The sequence below is a fragment of the Eubalaena glacialis genome, chromosome 19, assembly GCF_028564815.1.
Source record: "Eubalaena glacialis isolate mEubGla1 chromosome 19, mEubGla1.1.hap2.+ XY, whole genome shotgun sequence".
NCBI classification, from domain to species: Eukaryota; Metazoa; Chordata; class Mammalia; order Artiodactyla; family Balaenidae; genus Eubalaena; species Eubalaena glacialis.
This window is the reverse complement of record NC_083734.1, coordinates 58,107,943-58,126,108: the sequence shown is the minus strand read 5'-3', so window position 1 is coordinate 58,126,108 and position 18,166 is coordinate 58,107,943. Positions and strand designations below refer to the sequence as shown.

The 18,166-nt window shown below is 48.4% G+C and overlaps 1 protein-coding gene across 3 annotated transcripts in view; it reads right to left on the bottom strand.

Annotated features, from left to right (window-relative positions):
* Positions 1-18,166, bottom strand: part of SDK2 (sidekick cell adhesion molecule 2) — a 260,397-nt gene that overhangs the window by 49,703 nt on the left and 192,528 nt on the right. For all 3 annotated transcript variants that reach the window (XM_061176964.1, XM_061176966.1, XM_061176965.1), the window contains exons 15-22: positions 17,714-17,861; positions 14,036-14,176; positions 12,217-12,398; positions 11,563-11,678; positions 3,184-3,379; positions 2,904-3,002; positions 2,326-2,517; positions 562-683 (exon numbers count right to left, since the gene is read on the bottom strand). In XM_061176964.1, coding sequence (XP_061032947.1) covers positions 562-683; positions 2,326-2,517; positions 2,904-3,002; positions 3,184-3,379; positions 11,563-11,678; positions 12,217-12,398; positions 14,036-14,176; positions 17,714-17,861 — 1,196 coding nt within the window. The remainder of the gene's footprint in view (positions 1-561; positions 684-2,325; positions 2,518-2,903; positions 3,003-3,183; positions 3,380-11,562; positions 11,679-12,216; positions 12,399-14,035; positions 14,177-17,713; positions 17,862-18,166) is intronic.

Genomic DNA, 18,166 nt, shown 5'->3' with positions numbered 1-18,166 from the left:
GACCCCGAGCCCTCCTGCATCAGAATCTCATGGGATGCTTATTATAAACCCACTCTTGGGCCCTGCCCTTGACCCAGTCAATCAGAATCCCTGGGGGTGGTGCCCAGGAGTCTGCATATTTATCGACAGTAAGCTTCCCAGGTGACTCTCCTGAACACCCTGGCATGCTTCTTAAGACCCCAGATAAATCAAAATCAGAATTTCTGGGGGTGGGACCCAGGTGCTGGAACTTCTGAACACTCCCCTGGTGCAGCCAAAGGTAAGACCCATGGGTGTAAAGGGCTGCAGGAAGCAGCTGGTTGTTTCTCTAGGCTAGCCAGTCACCACCCTGACCAGAGGGGATGTGTGTGTGTGTGTGTACACAGGTGAGGTGGAGGTGGAACTGTGGGCATTTTTGGTGTATTTGACCTTCTGATAGTTGCATGTGAAACTCACACAGATTGAAACACACATGTAATTTGCTCTCAAGAGCAGGGGTGCCGCCAAGGCCGGGGAGCGGGGTGCCGCCAAGGCCGGGGAGCAGGCTGCCCAGGCTGTAGGGCTCTCCTCCGGCAGCTTTACCTGGGCCTCCACCAGCCAGCGGGAGATGGAGGTCTTCCCATCATAACCTGGCCTGAACTGCAAGGTCACGGAGCGGGGGCCGATGTTGGAAATGCCCAGGTTGGTGGGGGCTCCTGGGAGTTCTGGAAAAGGAAAACAGGGCAGGAATGGAGTGAGAAGAAGGTCCTTCCACCTCCCACAGGACTCTCCAGGCACGGAGGGGGCTGTGTGTCGCACATTTCCTAGACACCTCGGAGGAGGAGCATGGCCGAGGCCTCAACCCACAACACAGCCTTCGGTCCTGCATCTATGGCTCACTGTGTTCAGACCAGGGACCGAGGTAGGCTCGGGGCTGAGAGAACCCCCCAGGGCCAGGAAACAGGGGCTGGGCTTCCTGAATGAATCCTCCTCTCCATCTACACGTAACCCATTACAGCCCTCTCAAACCAATAATGGCTGAGGGAGGTTAGAAGGAGGGGTGAGGACAGGAGGAAGCCCCTGTATTCTTTTTTTTTAAAAATTATTAACTTTATTTATTTTTTGGCTGCGTTGGGTCTTTGTTGCTGCGCGCGGGCTTTCTCTAGTTGCGGCGAGCGGGGGCTACTCTTCGTTGTGGTGCGCGGGCTTCTCATTGCGGTGGCTTCTCTTGTTGTGGAGCAGGGGCTCTAGGCACGCGGGCTTCAGTAGTTGTGGCATGCGGGCTCAGTAGTTGTGGCTCGCGGGCTCTAGAGCACAGGCTCAGTAGTTGTGGCGCACGGGCTTAGTTGCTCTGCGGCATGTGAGATCTTCTAGGACCAGGGCTCGAACCCGTGTCCCTTGCATTGGCAGGCGGATTCTTAACCGCTACACCACCAGGGAATTCCCGAAGCCCCTGTACTCTGACCAGGAACCTTGGGGTTCAGGGTGAACAGAAAGAGAACAGATTCCGGGGTCGGACTGTCTGAGTTGAAATCCAACTCCACTGCTTCTGATGCTGTGTGCCTTTGGGCAAGTTACCTAACCTTTCTGTGCCGCAGTGTCTTCCTCGGTAAAATGGAGATGACAATAATATTGCCTACCTCAGGGTTGTTGGGAGGGTTAAATGCACGGATGCACTGAGCTCTGGGCCAGGTGAGCACTACAATTTATCACTTGGGGTCAACTGAAGCTCAGGTATCTCAACCACCTCGGTGGGCAGGTCGAGGGATTCTGGCCACATTGCACAAGCATAGACTTACAGACCCAGACAGGACCACGTGGCTATCCACTGTGTCTCTCCATAGACACAGATGGGGAAACTGATGCACAGAGGGGGACGCTTGACTTGCTCAGGGTCACAGAGCCTGGCAGAAGCGGGATGGGGGCCAAAGCTTGCTGTTTACACCGGGGGTGAGGTTATTCTCACCCTGCTCTATCCCCTTCCCAACCAACATTTCCACTGGTTGGAATCCATTTGGACCTTTTGGGTGACAGTGAGAATTCTTCCCCTGAATCATAGATACCATTGCTTGATGCGGAGCCTGGAGCAGGATGGGGGAGCGGAGGGAGGGGGCAGTGGCGGAAGGAGGCAAGGGTGGGGTTCTGCGGGGGCCTGGGCTCCCCTGAGAGTCAGGGGAGGAAGTGGCAGCAGCCCACACGGCCTCACCATGACGAGGATGCAGCCGGCCCTGGGAGGACCCGGGAACCCCAGACTCCAGGGAGGGGAGAGCTCTGTGGGAAGAAGCCAATCTTCCTGAAGAAGAAGGAGCCTCCTCCCGAACAGGAGAACAAGAGGCCAGGAGTCCAGCGCTGGGAGCAGGCACCCACCTGGAGGCACCCCGGAGGAGATGGTTGAGGCGGACACCTGGCCCTGGCCCTTGGCGGTCATGGTGGCCACCTCGATGGTGTAGGTGGTGAGCGCCGTGAGGCCCGTGACGCGGTACTCCAGGGTGACGTTGGGCAGGTAGTGGGTCACGCGGGTGTTGGTCCGGTTATACTCCTCCCAGGAGATCCGATATCCTGGGGAGAGGCCCCAGTGTGGCGTGAGCTTGGCTGGGACCTTAACCTTCTGCCCTGCTTCTCACTTCCTTACTAGTCTGGCAGTTAGACACGCATTGGAAGGAGGGGGCCAAGGGAGGTGGGAGCATCGTGCCTGGGGCCCCGGGTGTAACCTGGGTGGGTGCCCCTCGTTGGGTGTGGATTGCAGGAGGGAGGGTGGGTCACTGTGGCTGAAGATCTGGGCTATGGCACAGAGCACAGGGGCTGAGAGCCTCCTCTGAGTCCTTTCTAAGAAAGAGTGGTCTGCTGGGAGGCTCTGGATGAACACTAGGTCGAAGGCAGGGGGATGGACAGGAGGACCTTTGCCGCCTGTCTCACCCCTGGGTCAGCGATGCTGTGGCGCCTACCTGTGAGGATGCCGTTCTTCTCCCCTGGCTCTTGCCAGCTGACCTTCAGCGAGGTGTCCAGGATTTCACTGAAGCTCAGGTGTCCCACGGGCCCAGGCACTGTACCCAAAAGGGTCCCCCACCCACCCAATGCCAGTTAGAGCCGCAAGACAGCCCGTGGGGCTCCAGGGGTGCCCCCCAGCTCGGAGACAAGAGCAGGGCCGCCCTGGGCCTGAAGCGCTCAGCCTGGCCAGCGGAGGGGGGTGGGGGCAGAGGGAGCCGGGGTCAGGGCGCTGCCTACCGTCCTCATGGGTGCGCGCCAGCTGCGGGGTGCTGCGAGGCCCGTCGCCGGGGGTGGTGAAGCACAGCACTGAGGTGAAGTACTCAGTGAACTTCTTCAGGCCTGACACAAAGCCCACGTGGATGCTATCTTGAAAGTTGGGCCGGGCGGTCACCATGGTAACCTCCTCTTCCTGCTCGGGCTCCCAGGCCATCAGCTGCGGAGAGGGCAGCCACTCAAGCACGGCGGCAGCGAGCACGTGCCAGCAGAGGCCCAGCGCTTTCTCACAGGCTGGGCCAACGGACGGAGAGTGTCCAGGAGCCCAGCTTTCCTAGGGTCCCTCCTCCCAGGGAGGGGAGGCCGGGCGGATACCCACAGGCCACTGGAGCATCTGTCCTCTGGGAGCTTACTCGGGTGTGCTGCTCCATTCGCTGAGTGATTTACTCTAAGCAAGGTACCGGGCGGGGCGGTTTCAGTGAGTCATCACCCACTCGATTCCCACAGCAACCCCACAGGGAGGTACTTGACCAAGACTGGCTACATAATTCGCAGGTCCAGTGCAAAATGCAAATGGAGGCCCCCTTGTTCCAAAATTATGAAGAATTTCCAGAGACGGCAGCAGAGCATTTAACTGAACAGGGGGTCCTTCTGAGCGTGGAGCCCTGAACGCCTACACAGGCATGAAGCCAGTCTTGTTTTTTACAGATGACGAAACAGGCTCAGAGAGGCTAAGTGACTTACAGTATATCACACAGCTCCTGGGTAGCTGAGGGTCTTTGCTTCTACACCTGGGCTCCCATGCCTTTCTCTGCCTGGGCCGGGGCAGTTCCTCCTAAGAACTCCAGTATGTAGATAACTCTCTCTTTTAAACTTGTTCCGAGTTGGGATTTCAACTTTAACCATCCTCTAGAGGTGGAGCGTCGGCAAGAAAACCCCGTCTGGAAATTCAGCATCACTTTTCCTCTAATCTCCACTCTACATATCCCAGCCATAACTGCATAAACTCCCCACCTCCCCTTCCTGCCTCTTTTTTTAAAAATTGAAGAATAAAATTGATTTACAATGTTGTGTTAATTTCTGCTGTACAGCAAAGTGATTCAGTTATACACATATATACATTCTTTTTTTTAATATTCTTTTCCATATGGTTTATCACAGGATAGTGAATATAGTTCCCTGTGCTATACAGTAGGACCTTGTTGTTTATCCATCCTATATATAATACTTTGCATCTGCTAACCCCAAACTCCCAATCCATCCTTCCCCCAGCCCTCTCCCCCTTGGCAACCACAAGTCTGTTCTCTACGTCTGTGAGTCTGTTTCTGTTTTGTAGACAACTTCATTTGTGTCGTATTTTAGATTCCACATATGAGTGATATCATAGGGTGTTTGTCTTTCTCTGTCTGACTTAGTTCATTTAGTAGGAGCATCTCTAGTTGCATCCGTGTTGCTGCACCTTCCTGCTGCTTCTTGACCTCCTGCCCCACATTCCTGTTTTCTGGGCCCTTCATCTGTCTCTAACAATGACAGCTGGTCTCAGAGATTTCCTCAATTATTTGAAGTTGATTAAATAGTAATTAATGGTGAAAAGCAACGCTGGATGAGTTTTAATAAGCCTGGGTATTTATAGACATAAAACAATACCACGCCAATGTCTCCTGATTAACTCACGCCCGTAACAATGCTTCATCTCCTCCTTTTCATGGCCGTGTGTTTATAAAGGATGTTTGGAAATTTAATTGGTATTGTGAAAAGATAGCCTATAGCAAGTTAATTAGATACCAATTAGACCCAAAAAATACTAATCAGAAATACTAAGTGGCATTTAATAAGTAGGTTAAATACCCTCCTTATTTCGGTTATCTTGTTTCATAGCAATTAAATTGCTGAACTTCGTTGGAGTAGATTAAGAAACAAGTTTGATGTTTTAATTTACTTTAATCATGTAAATTCGAATTAATTACACCATTAGAATTAATTGTGTGGTGCATTCTCCAGTAAGTGCAAAATCTGGGTAAATATTATTCTTTCGGGTTTAGGCCAATTGTGATCACTACTATTTAAAAAAATAAGGGACAAAGAATGTCTTGACAGGTGCCTTAAAGCAAATTCACAGGGAATTGTCTTCAGATACGACAAAGGAGATGGGTACAGGGTGATGGCAGTGCGGTTGGGGGGAGTCATGACCACAGCATCATCCTGCAGGTCCAGGCCCAGAGCCCAAGACGGAGGCAGGACAGGGGTTGCTTCAAAATGTTTACTCTGGGATGTGAACCACTTGTCCTGTAGCTGCATCCAAAGAGGAGGAGGCTAAGGGTTAAGAGGCCTCTCCCTCAGGGCCAGGAAGACAACAGAATTGTCTTCTGCACCTTCTATGGCCTCCAAGGGGTTGGGCTCTGGGCAGCCATGGGGCGGAGGCTGTGCTCCACACACGCACCGGGCTCTGGTCCCATGAGCCCTTCCTGTGTGCCTGGCACTGGGTTAAGCCCATCACGGACCAGTCCCGTTTCACCATCACAATGAGGATGACACGCGAATCACTGTCCTGTGCTGCTACAAAAAGGAAACCAAGGTTCAGGAAGGTTGAGGACTGGTCAGTGCACAGGGGACCTCCAGGAGCTGGCTTCAGATTTGTGGACCTGAGACCTCTGATGCAGCCCTCTATCTGCCGAGGTACACACAGCTGCCAGGTGAGGGTTGGGGGTTCTCCACGCCTGCTCTTGTTACCGGGGGTCAGCGCTGATTTACTTCGTTACGTCCTTGGTCTTGGATTCTAAGCAGACTGGGCTGCCCTGAGCATGGCTGGGGTGTGTGGGTGAGTGTGCTTGTGGGGGGACTTCAGATCTAGATGCTGGGACAGGCAACTCCACCTTAGACAGCAGAGGCCCAGGGGGTCAACCCTGTAACTGAAAGGTGTGTGTGTGTGTGTGTGTGTGTGTGCGTGTGTGATGGTGGGGGGGCCAGGGTGCAGAATGTGCAGCCAAAGCCGAGAGAAAGGAGGACAGAGCACAGCTTTGTCATTTACTGTGTGACCCTGGGAAAATCACTCAACCTCTCTGAGCCTCAGGCTATTACAGGAGACAGTATTAGCTACCTCAATGGTTGTAGAGAAAAGGGCTGAAATGACGTGCCTCCTGTTTCTGATGGAGGCAGTACATCGCGGGCTCGAGGGTCTAGGAGAGTATAACCTGCTAGATTCTGGAGTTAAAAACAAGTAGGGGAAATTCTCTTTTTCGCCCTCCCTTTGTCTTTCCCTCTACTTTTCTATCTCTTTGCATTTGCACGGATTCGCGCAAAGCATCCTGGAAGGATATGTAAGAAATTAACAACAGTGGTTCCCTGGAGTGCGGAGAATTTCAAGGTTGGGGGGGATAGAACCAGGCAGATGAGTGACTGGGGTGGCATGGCGTGAGATGGAGGATGTCTGCTATAAGTTTATCTTTTTACATTTGTTGGTTTTTGAATCGTGTAAATATATTCCCGGTTAAAAATTAAATTAAAAAATTAAAAAAATAATGGGGGCGATTTGGCAATAGCAGCAAAATTATACACATTTACCTTTTGACCTAGCAATCTCATTTCTAAGAATCTATTCCAGAGTTATATGTGACAGTATGAAAAAATGTATGCACAAAACTATTCACTGCAGAAATGTTTGTTATAGTAAAAGACTGGAAACAACCAAAATGTCATCACTAGGGAGCTGGCTGACTAAACAATGGGAGATCCACAAAATGGAACACAATACAGATTTTTCAAAAAGGGACAAGGAATATCTCTATATACTCCTACAGAGAGAGAGATCTCCAGGATACAATGTAAATAAAAAAGCAAAATGGAGAAAGTATGTAGAGTACACTGTCATTCATCTAAGAAGGCGAGGATACACATTTATACATGCATGCCTTTGTTTATGTTAAAGACATGGAAGGGAAAACCAAACCAAACCAACAAACAAAAAGAAATCACTTCTCTTGGGAAGGAAGAGGACCAGAATTCAGGCTGATTTTCTCTGAATTAACTTTGCTTTGTAGATTTAACTTTGGAACCATGTAAATATGCTACATAATTATAGAATAAAATTAAATAAAAAAATCAATCCCTAAAAATCGAAACCCAAATGAAACAAATGAACCTCACAGTGTATTGAACTGTAGCAAAATTACACAGAAAGAAACCATTTCAGAGACTTTGTAGCACAGAAAGGGGGGACTGTATCCCTGGTGGGATTCATCCTAAGAGCTACAGATAATCTGAAACTATTTTCAGTAATCACAGTGTTGATATTGCTGTTCTGAAACTGTTGTGGGTATTTGTGGGATCAAGTAGGTGAGTAATTCTGTTGCTGTGGAAGAAACTAGATTTTCAGAATGGAGAAAAGAGAGACAAAAGACCAATGAGATTATTTTTAAAATGTTAGAGTCCTGAAATTGAATTGGAAGTATCAGTATGTGTTTTAGCTTTAAAAAAAGTATTTCTGAGTTGTCCATTCACAGGGCCTTGAAACAACAACCAATGCTAGAATCAGGAGCACCCCCAGTGCCCAGATTTTGGTGTCTAACTATCATTAAAAGAAACAAGGGCTCCTTGATGACGTGGCTGATCCCAGGCACAGGGCAGGAAAAGGAGCCAGCTTGGGCCACCCTGTCATACCAGATAGCAAGGAAGCTATCAAAGACTCCTGGGGCCACATCAAAAGGACTCACTAACTTGAAGAGGTGGGTGATGGGTCAATCTGGCATCAATAAGAGTAATAATGGCAGTGGATTGAAACACATCAGACGTATTAAAAATCCTTAAGGACATAATAATACTAACAAAAACAGAACAAAAAGATGCCTCTCTCTGCCCCCATCCAAACTCATCTGTCACCTTAGAAGATGCTAAGGAACCAATTCACTATTTTGAAAATTGTTAAGTCATGGAAAAGAACTGAGCATTTACCATGCTTTTCCTAGATGAACTAAACCTTCAGGTAACCAAAAAGTTGTTAACGGAAAAATTCTTTTTGGGGGAAAGTATTTCCGCTCATAAATCAAGAAGAAATCATAATATTCAAGTATCCTCATTTTGATACTTGAATACATTTCATATCCTCAAGTATCCCCTACTGAGATAATAGAGCACACAAGGGTGGTCAATGGTCACCACATCCTAGTAAGAGAGACAGGCAGACTCTGTGCCTTCTAATGAAAATGCACAGCACCATCTAGGAAGTAATATTTTGAAAAAAAATCATCAAATCTGAATATGATCAAGCCTCTAGTTCTAAATTCAAATTTACTGCAAATATAGTGTTCAGAGGAATATATTAAATGACCCCACAGGGATGCAGTCAGCAAATCCAGGCTGTGGAAAACTCTATAGGACAAATGACTAAGTTTCTTTACTAAATAAATTAAAAGGAAGAGAGAGCGAGAGAGAGAAAGGAGAGAGAGAATCTGTAGATCAACTGAGACCTAGAAAACTTCAACCAATTCCAATTGTGTGGCTTTCATTTGGACCCTGAGGCAAATAAACCAACCAGTAAAAGAAATGACGTGGCAACTGGGGAAATTTGAATGCTAACCGGGGGTATCTGATGCTATTAAGGGGACTGTTGATATTTTAAGGCACCATAATGAGAATGTGATTATTGTGGTTAGGTTTTAAGTAGAGACTTTATCTATAATATTTCTCTGCAGAAATATTTATGGATGAAAGGATACAATACCTGGGATTTCCTTACAAATATTCTAGGGGAGAAGCAGAGGGCTGGAAAATAGAGGGAACACATTGGGCCATGAGTTGGTAACTGTCGAAGCCAGGGTGCATTATGGTTTTATCAAGTCATCTTAGTCTCCTCACTACTTTTGTAGATGTTTGAAATTGTTCACAATTCAAAGGGGAAAAAAAGGTCCCTTCTCACTGGAAGGGACAAACACTGCTTTTTTTCCTCCCTGTGATACTGAAGGCCAAAGGAGCAAGAAACAAAATCCCCACTTGTATCCATTAATACTTAGAAAAAATCAAGTTATAGTTATTAGTTTACAATTAAATCATACGACACTTTCTTTTTAATGCAAGACAAGGTGCAGGCTCTGGAGTTTGAAGCCAAGCTTTGCAGTTACTCTGACTGTGAACAAGTCACTTGCCCTCATGCCTCAGTTTCCTCCTCTGTAAAATGGGGTGATGATAACAAGCCTTCCTTTTTAGGGTTCTTGTGCAGCTTGCATGAGACAAGAATGTGAGGGAAGCCCAGGCAACCTGCCTGGCATGTAGAAAGTGCCCTGTAAGCGTGAGCTCTTCTTAAGCACCAGTTTCTATGCTCAAGCTATCTGGACAATTCATTTCTGCTGACTTTCTTGGAACAGTTACAGGGTGCTGGGCACAGACTGGACCTGGGAATCAGGTGGGCTTCTGCAGCTTCCTCTGGCTCTGGGTCAATAATGGGTCGTTGCCCTAATTGTCCCGGCCACTAAGCTGGTCTCCTTGGCCCTCTGGGAGCCATTTGCTTTAGGAGTTTGCAGCCCAGGCCTCCCCAAGGTGGCAGGAAACTTAGAATTGGCAGCAAGAAGCTAATCGCTCCCAGCTCAGCTTCTCTGCACGATGCGAGCCTCCCCCCTCCCTCCACTGCCTCCCCCCAGAGTCCCAATTAGGAGGTTTCTCCAGCCAGTCGGCACTACCAGCGAGCAGCTACAGCCCTGGTCCAGGAGGGCCCCGCTCAGCCTCGGTGATGCACTTTCCTGGAAGCGAGATGGCTGCGGCTGGGGTGTATCGGGATCTGGACCCTCCCTCCTGTACTTGAAACACCAGCAGAAAATTCCCTTGGTGATTTAATCTCAGCCCCTTCCTGCCCAGCCATCCCCACCTTGCAGCAACAAAGGCTAAGGCTGCTAGTCCTAGAAATGGTCCTTGCTGTCACACACGGGTGGTGTGGGAATCTTCTGGAAGTATCTGAGGTCACCTCGAGGCCACCAGAGCCCGCGGTTCTCTGCCCTTCATGGCTGGCTTCCTGGTGACGTGCCTCTCACATCTGGAGGGAGCCCACTGCATCCTCCCACCCGCCCCACTCAGCTGGGGCGAAGCTCTAAAACACGGCGTGGACCACACACTCTGTAATCTGCCATCTCCCATTCTCTTAGGGAAGGTCAGCTCCGGGCTCCTCGTGGGGTGAGAGGAGAGACCCAGGAGTGGCTGCCAGAAGGGGATGGTTGAGAAGTCCCGACTTGCAGCACAGTTCCAATTATAGCAAATTTACTACCATCACCATCACCATCACCACCGCTACTAGTGCTTTTTTTCATGGCTGAATTGTTTCCCCTCCAATTTTTATGTGGAAGCCCTAACCCCCAGGACCTCAGAATGTGACTGTGTTTGGAGATAGCCTTTAAAGAGGTAATTAAGTTAAAATGAGGTCCTTAGTGTGGGCCCTCAACCAATAGAACTGGCGTCCTTCTAAGAAGCGGAAATCTGGACACAGACACACAGAGGAAAGACGCGTGAGGACACAGAGAAGGCGGCCGTCTACATGCCAAGAAGAGACGCCTCAAAAGGAACCAGCCCTATCAACACTTTGATCTTGGACTTCTGGCCCCCAGGACTGTGAGGAAATACATTTCTGCTGTTTAAGCCGCCCGGTCTGTGATACTCTGTGAGGGCGGCCTGAGCAACGAATCCCTTTCTACTACTATTGCTACCGTTTTCTGAATGCTTGTTATGTGCTTGTCATTCTGCCCCCAAAATTACAAATATTCTCATTGAATCCTCACGCAATCCTAAGGAACAGAAACTATCATCATCTTCGTGTGCAAATGAGGAAACAGGATGTCTCTTGGTTCCCCAGCAGCCAGAACAGTGCCTACGGTTGGGCTCAATAAACACTTATTGAAGGAAGGATGCTCAGATGGTTTATACGACTTGTCCAGGGACCTGGCCAGAGGCAGAGCCAGGACTTTAATCTAAGCTCTCTGAGTCCTACTCCTGCCCTTAAACACACGGTGTAGGGTCAAGTACAGTCCGAGGACAAATGACCCTGCGGAGTGCCCATTAGCCCATGGCTTGGGAGTAAGAAGTAGGTTCTGGATTTTTCTGATGGGGCCATGGCTATGTGGGGATCCTGAGCCTGAAGCAAACCTGGTTTTGTTTATAAGGCAGGCTCACCGAGACTGACTGCTCCCTGAACTGGGTCACAGCCAAGCCAGTGTCCGTACTCCCCGCGGCCTGGACGTGGACCTGGGGAAAGCCCGCATGCCCCTTGCCTTGATCATGTGTCCTCTGCTTGGCTTGAACCAATGATTTCAGACACAGAGCGGGGACTCCCTCCTCCCCCTCCCTCGCCTTCTCCCTGCCTCTGAGGCCTGCGTCCTCCTTGTGAGAATCTCCAGGCTTCCTCTCAGGGCAAGGAGAGGCCTTATGTACCTTGTAGCCCTGGTTGATGCCGTTGATGAACTGGGGGCTGGGGGCATTCCAGGTGAAGCGGATGGTCGTGGAGTTGGTGGCTTCTGCGTGCACGTTGCCCGGAGGGACCGTGGGGACTGAAGGAGAGCAGAGAGGTAGGGGTGTGCGTGGAGGGGGCACAGTCTGACTGTCTGGCCCGGTTAAGCAGAGAAAACACATGAGGTCTGCAGACACTGCTTTACACCCCTCCCCCCAGCTCCTCCCTTGCTGCTATGGAGACTTCAGATGCCCTCTTTCTGTAGATTAGTTTGGGCTTAATAAAACCGGTCTGGTCCCTTTCACAGGGTACCACAAATAAAAGTGATGGATCTGAAAACGCTCAGGGTGGTTTTTAGGTACAACGCTAAATGTAAGCTGTTTCATGATCCAGTTAATGGGAAACTTTGCAGAAGGTCCCTGTACCCCCGAAGTCTCTGCCTTCATCACACCCACCCCAACCTCTTCATCTTTCCCTCCGTCCTCCCACCCTACGGGGTAGCTGGGCACAGCATGCGACAGCCTGGGACTGGATAAAACAGGTGACACGGTTGAGGCAGTCAGGACTGGACAGTCAGGACCCAACAGGCACGGAGAGGGGGAAGCACCAGCTCCTCCACGGCCACTGTCCCCACCCACCTCCCTGCAGTGTCCACTCGGTGACTTTGCTGCTGTAGACACCCAGTCCGGCGCTGTTGTAGGCGGCCACCTCGATCTCGTAGTTGGTCCAGATGATGAGGTCTTCCAGCAGCAGGTTGTTGACATCAGCATCCGTGATGTTCTTAAACTGGTACCCAACAGGCAGCCCGGCCAGGCAGTACCTGAGGGGAGAAAGCCAGGATGCCATGGATTGGAGTCAGCCTACTTGTCCTCGTGCCCAGGAAGCTGTCTGTGATGGTGGAAACCCACATCCATGCTGTCCAACATGGGACCTGCTGGCACTTGTGGTTGTTGGGCACCTGAAACGTGCTTAATGTAACTGAGGAACTACGTTTGTCATTTAATTTACTTTTTTATTAATTTAAATGGCTGCAAGTGACCAGCGGCTACCCCACGGGATAACACAAGTCCAGGGGATGTGTCTGGACTCTTCTTTTTGACGGGGGAGGAGGACATCGGTAGGATGGCTAGCCAGGGATGCTGAGAGTTCCTGGGAAGATCTCACTGGTCTAGCTTTGAGGGGTCGCTGATCAGAGAGTGGTCTCCAAAGGTTGGGCTCATTTTCTTTCTCCTTCTAGGAGAATGGCTCCCTCTTTTGACAGCCATTCACTGAGGTGGAAAGAAAAAAACCTGAGGCTACATACTCTACCAAGTTCCACCTTCCACTGGAAAAAAGAATGCAGGGTAATAAAGAAATGGGATATGTACAGGCAAATTTTGGAGGATGGATAGCTCATAGGAGAACAACGATGTGCACACACTTTAACGTCTAACTATTGGGAGATCAGAGGCCCCAAATTATTTTGATGCTTCACAAAACCCCACAGCAATGGTTCTCAAAGCCTTAGTGTGCATTGAAGACACCTGCAAAGCCTGTTGAAACACAGATTGCTGGGCTTACCCCAAAGTTTCCCATTCCGTAGGTCAGGGGTGGGACTTGAGAATTTGTATTCCTATCAAGTTCTCAAGTGATGCCGATGTTCTGGTCCAGGGACCACACTTTGAGAACCACTGCCCTTTAGGATTCACCAAAAAGCCCCCGATGAAATTAACCGACAATGGAGCAGCCAAACCAACAGTAACTTCTTCCAAAATTTGGGAATTCCAGTGCTGTGAGTGTACACATTCAGGAAAGAGACATGTGAAGTTGCCTAGCATCTTGCAACCAGCCAGAGTTCAGAATATTGACACAAGTTCTCAGAAGTTTCAAGTAACAGGCTAATTTTCTTTTATGAATATCAAATTTTAGTAACAACTTAATAATACACTTTCAGGTTACCAGTGAAGCACCCACAGTCAAATGTAAAAATAAAAGGCTATATAACTGGGCTTCATTTGGCAGTAGGGACCAAAGACAGGACTTCCACTTTTTAACCAGTTCTTGGCCTAGTAATTCGCCCACTCATTGTCTGTCCTGGGGAAATCTGGCCTGCTAGAATATTCTTGGTTTCCCAGGTGGTTGGTCCCCTGGATAGTTATGTGTCTCCGTGTAGCCCTATTCCTATGTAGCCCTGACATCTGGCAGACTTGCCATCCATACAGCCTTAAGGAGGCTACATTGTATCTCCTCTCTAACCATTCCTATTGGTTTCCAAGGCTCTCACTGCTGGAAGTTCTTCTAGATGTCTAACTTCAATCCTTCCTACTATAGTGTAGGCATTTCTTGTTGCCTGGTCCTTGTTGATGAAGAAGGACCTGCCATGAATCTGCTCTGTTTTCCAATCCACTCCCTGACCCTCCCTCATCTCTTTCCTCTTGAGTCTGGGCGGCCCCTCCTTTCCCTGGTGCGGACGCCTACCTGATGATGTAGCCCTTAAGGATGCCATTCTGGTGGCTCTCGGGAGGTGGCTGCCACTGGATCATGATGGATTGGTTGGTCCGGCCGCTGGCGATGACATTCTGTGGAGGGGCCGTGGGGGGCTCCTCAGGAAGGGAGACCCTGGATAGGAAAACACCAAGAATGGGCAGGGCTTTTCACTCCTAGTCTCCACGGTAAATACAGGAGTTTAATGGGATAAGAAGAGGCCCCACCCTGCTCTGTCCCTGGATGACTCTGTACAATTGCTGTGTGCTTTTGGGCTAGTCACTTAACCTCTCTGAGCTTGCTTCTTTACCTGTAAAGGCAGTATCATAAAGTCCACTTGCCTGCTTTATGAGTGGTTGAAGCTCGAATGACACAATGTATATGGAAGTCTTTTTAAAACACTGTAAAGCACCAGATATGTGTATTTTCTGTGTGGTTGAGGGACACAGGCCTTGGTTTCCCATTTGTCAAAGAAGCTGCTGTCGGGGTTGATGACGTCATGAGTGTTCAAGTATTTTAGAAGCAGGAGTGTTAAATACTCACCTCCCAGTTACCAGCTGGTGGTGAACTTGAACCAGGCTTCCTTTACGAACCAGCTGAGCCCAGGCAGGGGTGGGGCAGGCCGGGTAGGGGTGGCGTGGTGTGTGGGTGAGAGTTTGAGCATCCCCCCACCCCCCCCCGAAGCCTGGTGCTACTGCATTTCTTTCTCTGGCATGGCCAGGGGACACAGCATTCCACCTCTGTATTTTTCACATAAATGACATGCATCCATTAACAACAAAAGTTGATTATTTTTGATGGATGTCTTTCCCGTTTTGTTTACGTTTTTGTTTCCTGATGGATAGCTTTTCCAAAACATCCTGCACCCTCCCATGGCTTTGTAAAGCCTAAAGTGAGGGTAATTTAACCTTTTTCTTGCTGACTCAGGACGATTCATTAGGAAGATCAATCAGCATTACAGAGGGAAGCCCAAAGGACTGGAGAAGTTATAGGATGTTTTCCCTACACTTTGAGGCCTCTTGTTATTGGGATTTCGTAGCTCTGAAGGATTGGGGCTATGTCCATTTTTTCCCCCTGCACCACCTCTCGTGGTCCAAACATGGCCTGGCACATAGTAGGTGCTCAGTAAACAGTGAATGAATAAATTCTCCTATAACCGCTCTCCATGCCAGGCTGTTAGCTGTCACTTTTTCCTCCTGTTAGAGTGTCACAGCCCCTGTGGCATCCCCCTAGTAAAAGCCAAAGGGATTCAAGCTTATTGGAACTGTGGGGAAACCACAATGATCGATTTAACCCAGTGGGGGGTCTGTGTACACACCAAAGAGCATCTTTTAAAGAGCAAAGTGCATTCTTGCCTCCCTTAGCAAACACTATGATGGTTTATTTCTGGGCTCTCAATTCTGTCCCATTGGTCTATGTGTCTTTTTTTTTTTTTTGGCTGCACCACGCAGCTTGCAGGATCTCAGTTCACCAACCAGGGATTGAACCCGGGCCACAGCAATGAAAGTGCTGAGTCCTAACCACTGGACTGCCAGGGAATTCCCTATGTGTCTATTTTTATGAGTAGCATACTGTTTTGGTTACTATAACTTTGTAGTATAGTTGGGAATCAGGAAGTGTGGTGCCTCTCGCTTTGTTCTTTGTTCTCAGGATTGCTTTGGCTATTTGGGGTCTTTTGTGGCTCTATACAAATTTTAGAATTGCTTTTTTACTATTTCTGTGAAAAATGCCATTGGAATTGTGATAGGGATTGCATCGAATCAATGGATGGCTTTGGGCGATACGGACATTTTAACAATATTAACTCTTCTCAATGGGAAAAGGATAGTCTCTTCAATAAATGATGTTGGGAAAACTGGATAACCATATGCAGAAGAAGGTAATTGGACCTCTATTTTACACCACTCCCAAAAATGAACTCGAAATGGATTAAAGACAAACTTAAGACCTGAAACTATAAAACTCCTAGAATAAAACATAGGGGAAAAGCTCCTTGATGCTGGTCTTGGCAGTAATTTCCTGGATATGACACCAAAAGGACAAGCGACAAAAGCAAAAATAAATAAAAGCAGGACTATATCAAACTAAAAAGCTTCTGCACAGAAAAAAAAAAACCAAAATGAAAAGGCAACATATGGAATGGGAGAAAATATCTGCAAACCATATATCTGATAAGGGGTTAATATCCAAAATATATAAAGAACTCATACAACGCAACAACAAAAAACTAAATAATCTGATCAAAAAATGGGCAAATGAGCTGCATAGACATTTTTCCAAAGAAGACATAAAAATGGCCAACAGGTCAATGAAAAGGTGCTCAACGTCACTAATCATCAGGGAAATGCAAATCAAAACCACAGTGAGATATTACCTTACACCCATCAGAATGACTATTATCAAAAAGACAACAAATAACAAGCGTTGGTGATGATGTGGATAAAAGGGACCCCTCATGCACTGTTGGTGTGAGTAAAAATTGGTATAGGGACTATGGGAAACAGTATGGAGGTTCTCCCCCCAAATTGGAAATAGAACTACCATGTGATCCAGCTACCCCACTTCTGGGTATATATCCACCCCAAAGAAATGAAAACAGGATCTCGAAGACATATCTGCACCCTCATGTTCACGGCAGCATTATTCACAATAGCCAAGATATGGAAACACCCTAAGTGTCCATCAACAAATAAATGGATAAAGAAGATGTAACACAGCTATACAATGAAATATTTTCCAGCCATGAGAAAGGAAGAAATTCTGCCATTTGCAAAAACATGGATAGACCAGCAGGGTATTATGCTAAGTGAAATAAGTCAGACAGAGAAAGACAGATACTGTAGATCTCACTTACATGTGCAATCTAAAGGAGCTGAACTCAGAGAAACAGAGGAGGTGGGGGGCTGGGGAAGATGTTAGTCAAAAGTCATAAATTTCCAGTTATAAGAATAACAAGTTCTGGTGATGGAATATACAGCATGGTGATTATAGCTAAGAATACTGTATTATATACTTGAAGGTTACTAAGAAAGTAGATCTCAAATGTTCTCACCACAAAAAGAAATGGTAATGATGTGACAGGGTGGAGGTGTCAGCTAACACCATGGGGGTAATCATTTTGCCATATAGGAGTGTGTCAAATCAACGCATTGTACACCTTAAACTTACATAATGTTACATGTCAACGGTATCTCAATAAATCTGGAAAAAATAAAAATACACATAAAAAAATAAAGAGCAAAGCACACAGCTTTGGGGCATGGGATTGGTGTCACTATCATTCTGACCTGATGTCTTCTTTCTCACTAGAGGAGGCTGCTTGTTCTATGGGGGTCTAGGTGGCTAGAACGCGCCTCCTACACAAGTGGGTATTAAAATGCATGAACTGCTGTTTTTATTAAACTTTCATCATTTTAAAAGAAGCTTTGTTGGAGGCTTCATGGGGTCTGGCACCATGCAAGGCATTGCATACAGAGATCCGTGTAGATCCTAGATGTCTTTGGAAATTCACGTGCGTTTAACAATGATGGCAACCCACGGGGATGTAGAGCAGAATGGGGTTAAGTCTTGGAACTCGCATGGCCCACAGTGAGAGGGACAACTCAACTGGGTTAGTAAGTTGAGCCCGACACCCACCGCTGGAGCCCCTGACACCCACCCTGCTCCCCTCACCTCTCTGTGTCCTTGCTGAACTGTCCTTTCCCCACGTCGTTGACGGCACAAAGACGGAACTGGTAGGAACGTGCGGGAACCAAGCCCTTGACCATCACCGAGGTGGCTTCGGGGTCCACACTGGCCAGGAGCACTGTCCAGGGGGCATCTACAGGGACAGAGGGTGGAGGCTGAGGTGGGCATCTTGGGGGCACATGCTTCTTCCCCCTCCATTCCCAGCAGGGGTCCAGCCTTGTTTGGGCTGGCAGGGTAGTACCTCCCCAGCTTGGTCCAGTAGAGGCTGGTCACGTCATTTTTCTGGGTGCCCTTAGCCCACATGTCCCAGGGGGTTGGGGGGTCCTGGGGAGGGAGCAAGGGCTCATGGGAACTGAGAGGCATTTGTCTTTTCTTTTTTGTTTTTTCTCAAATTGATGACCTCTAGCAAACTGTATTTGAAACACCACTCAAAGGATG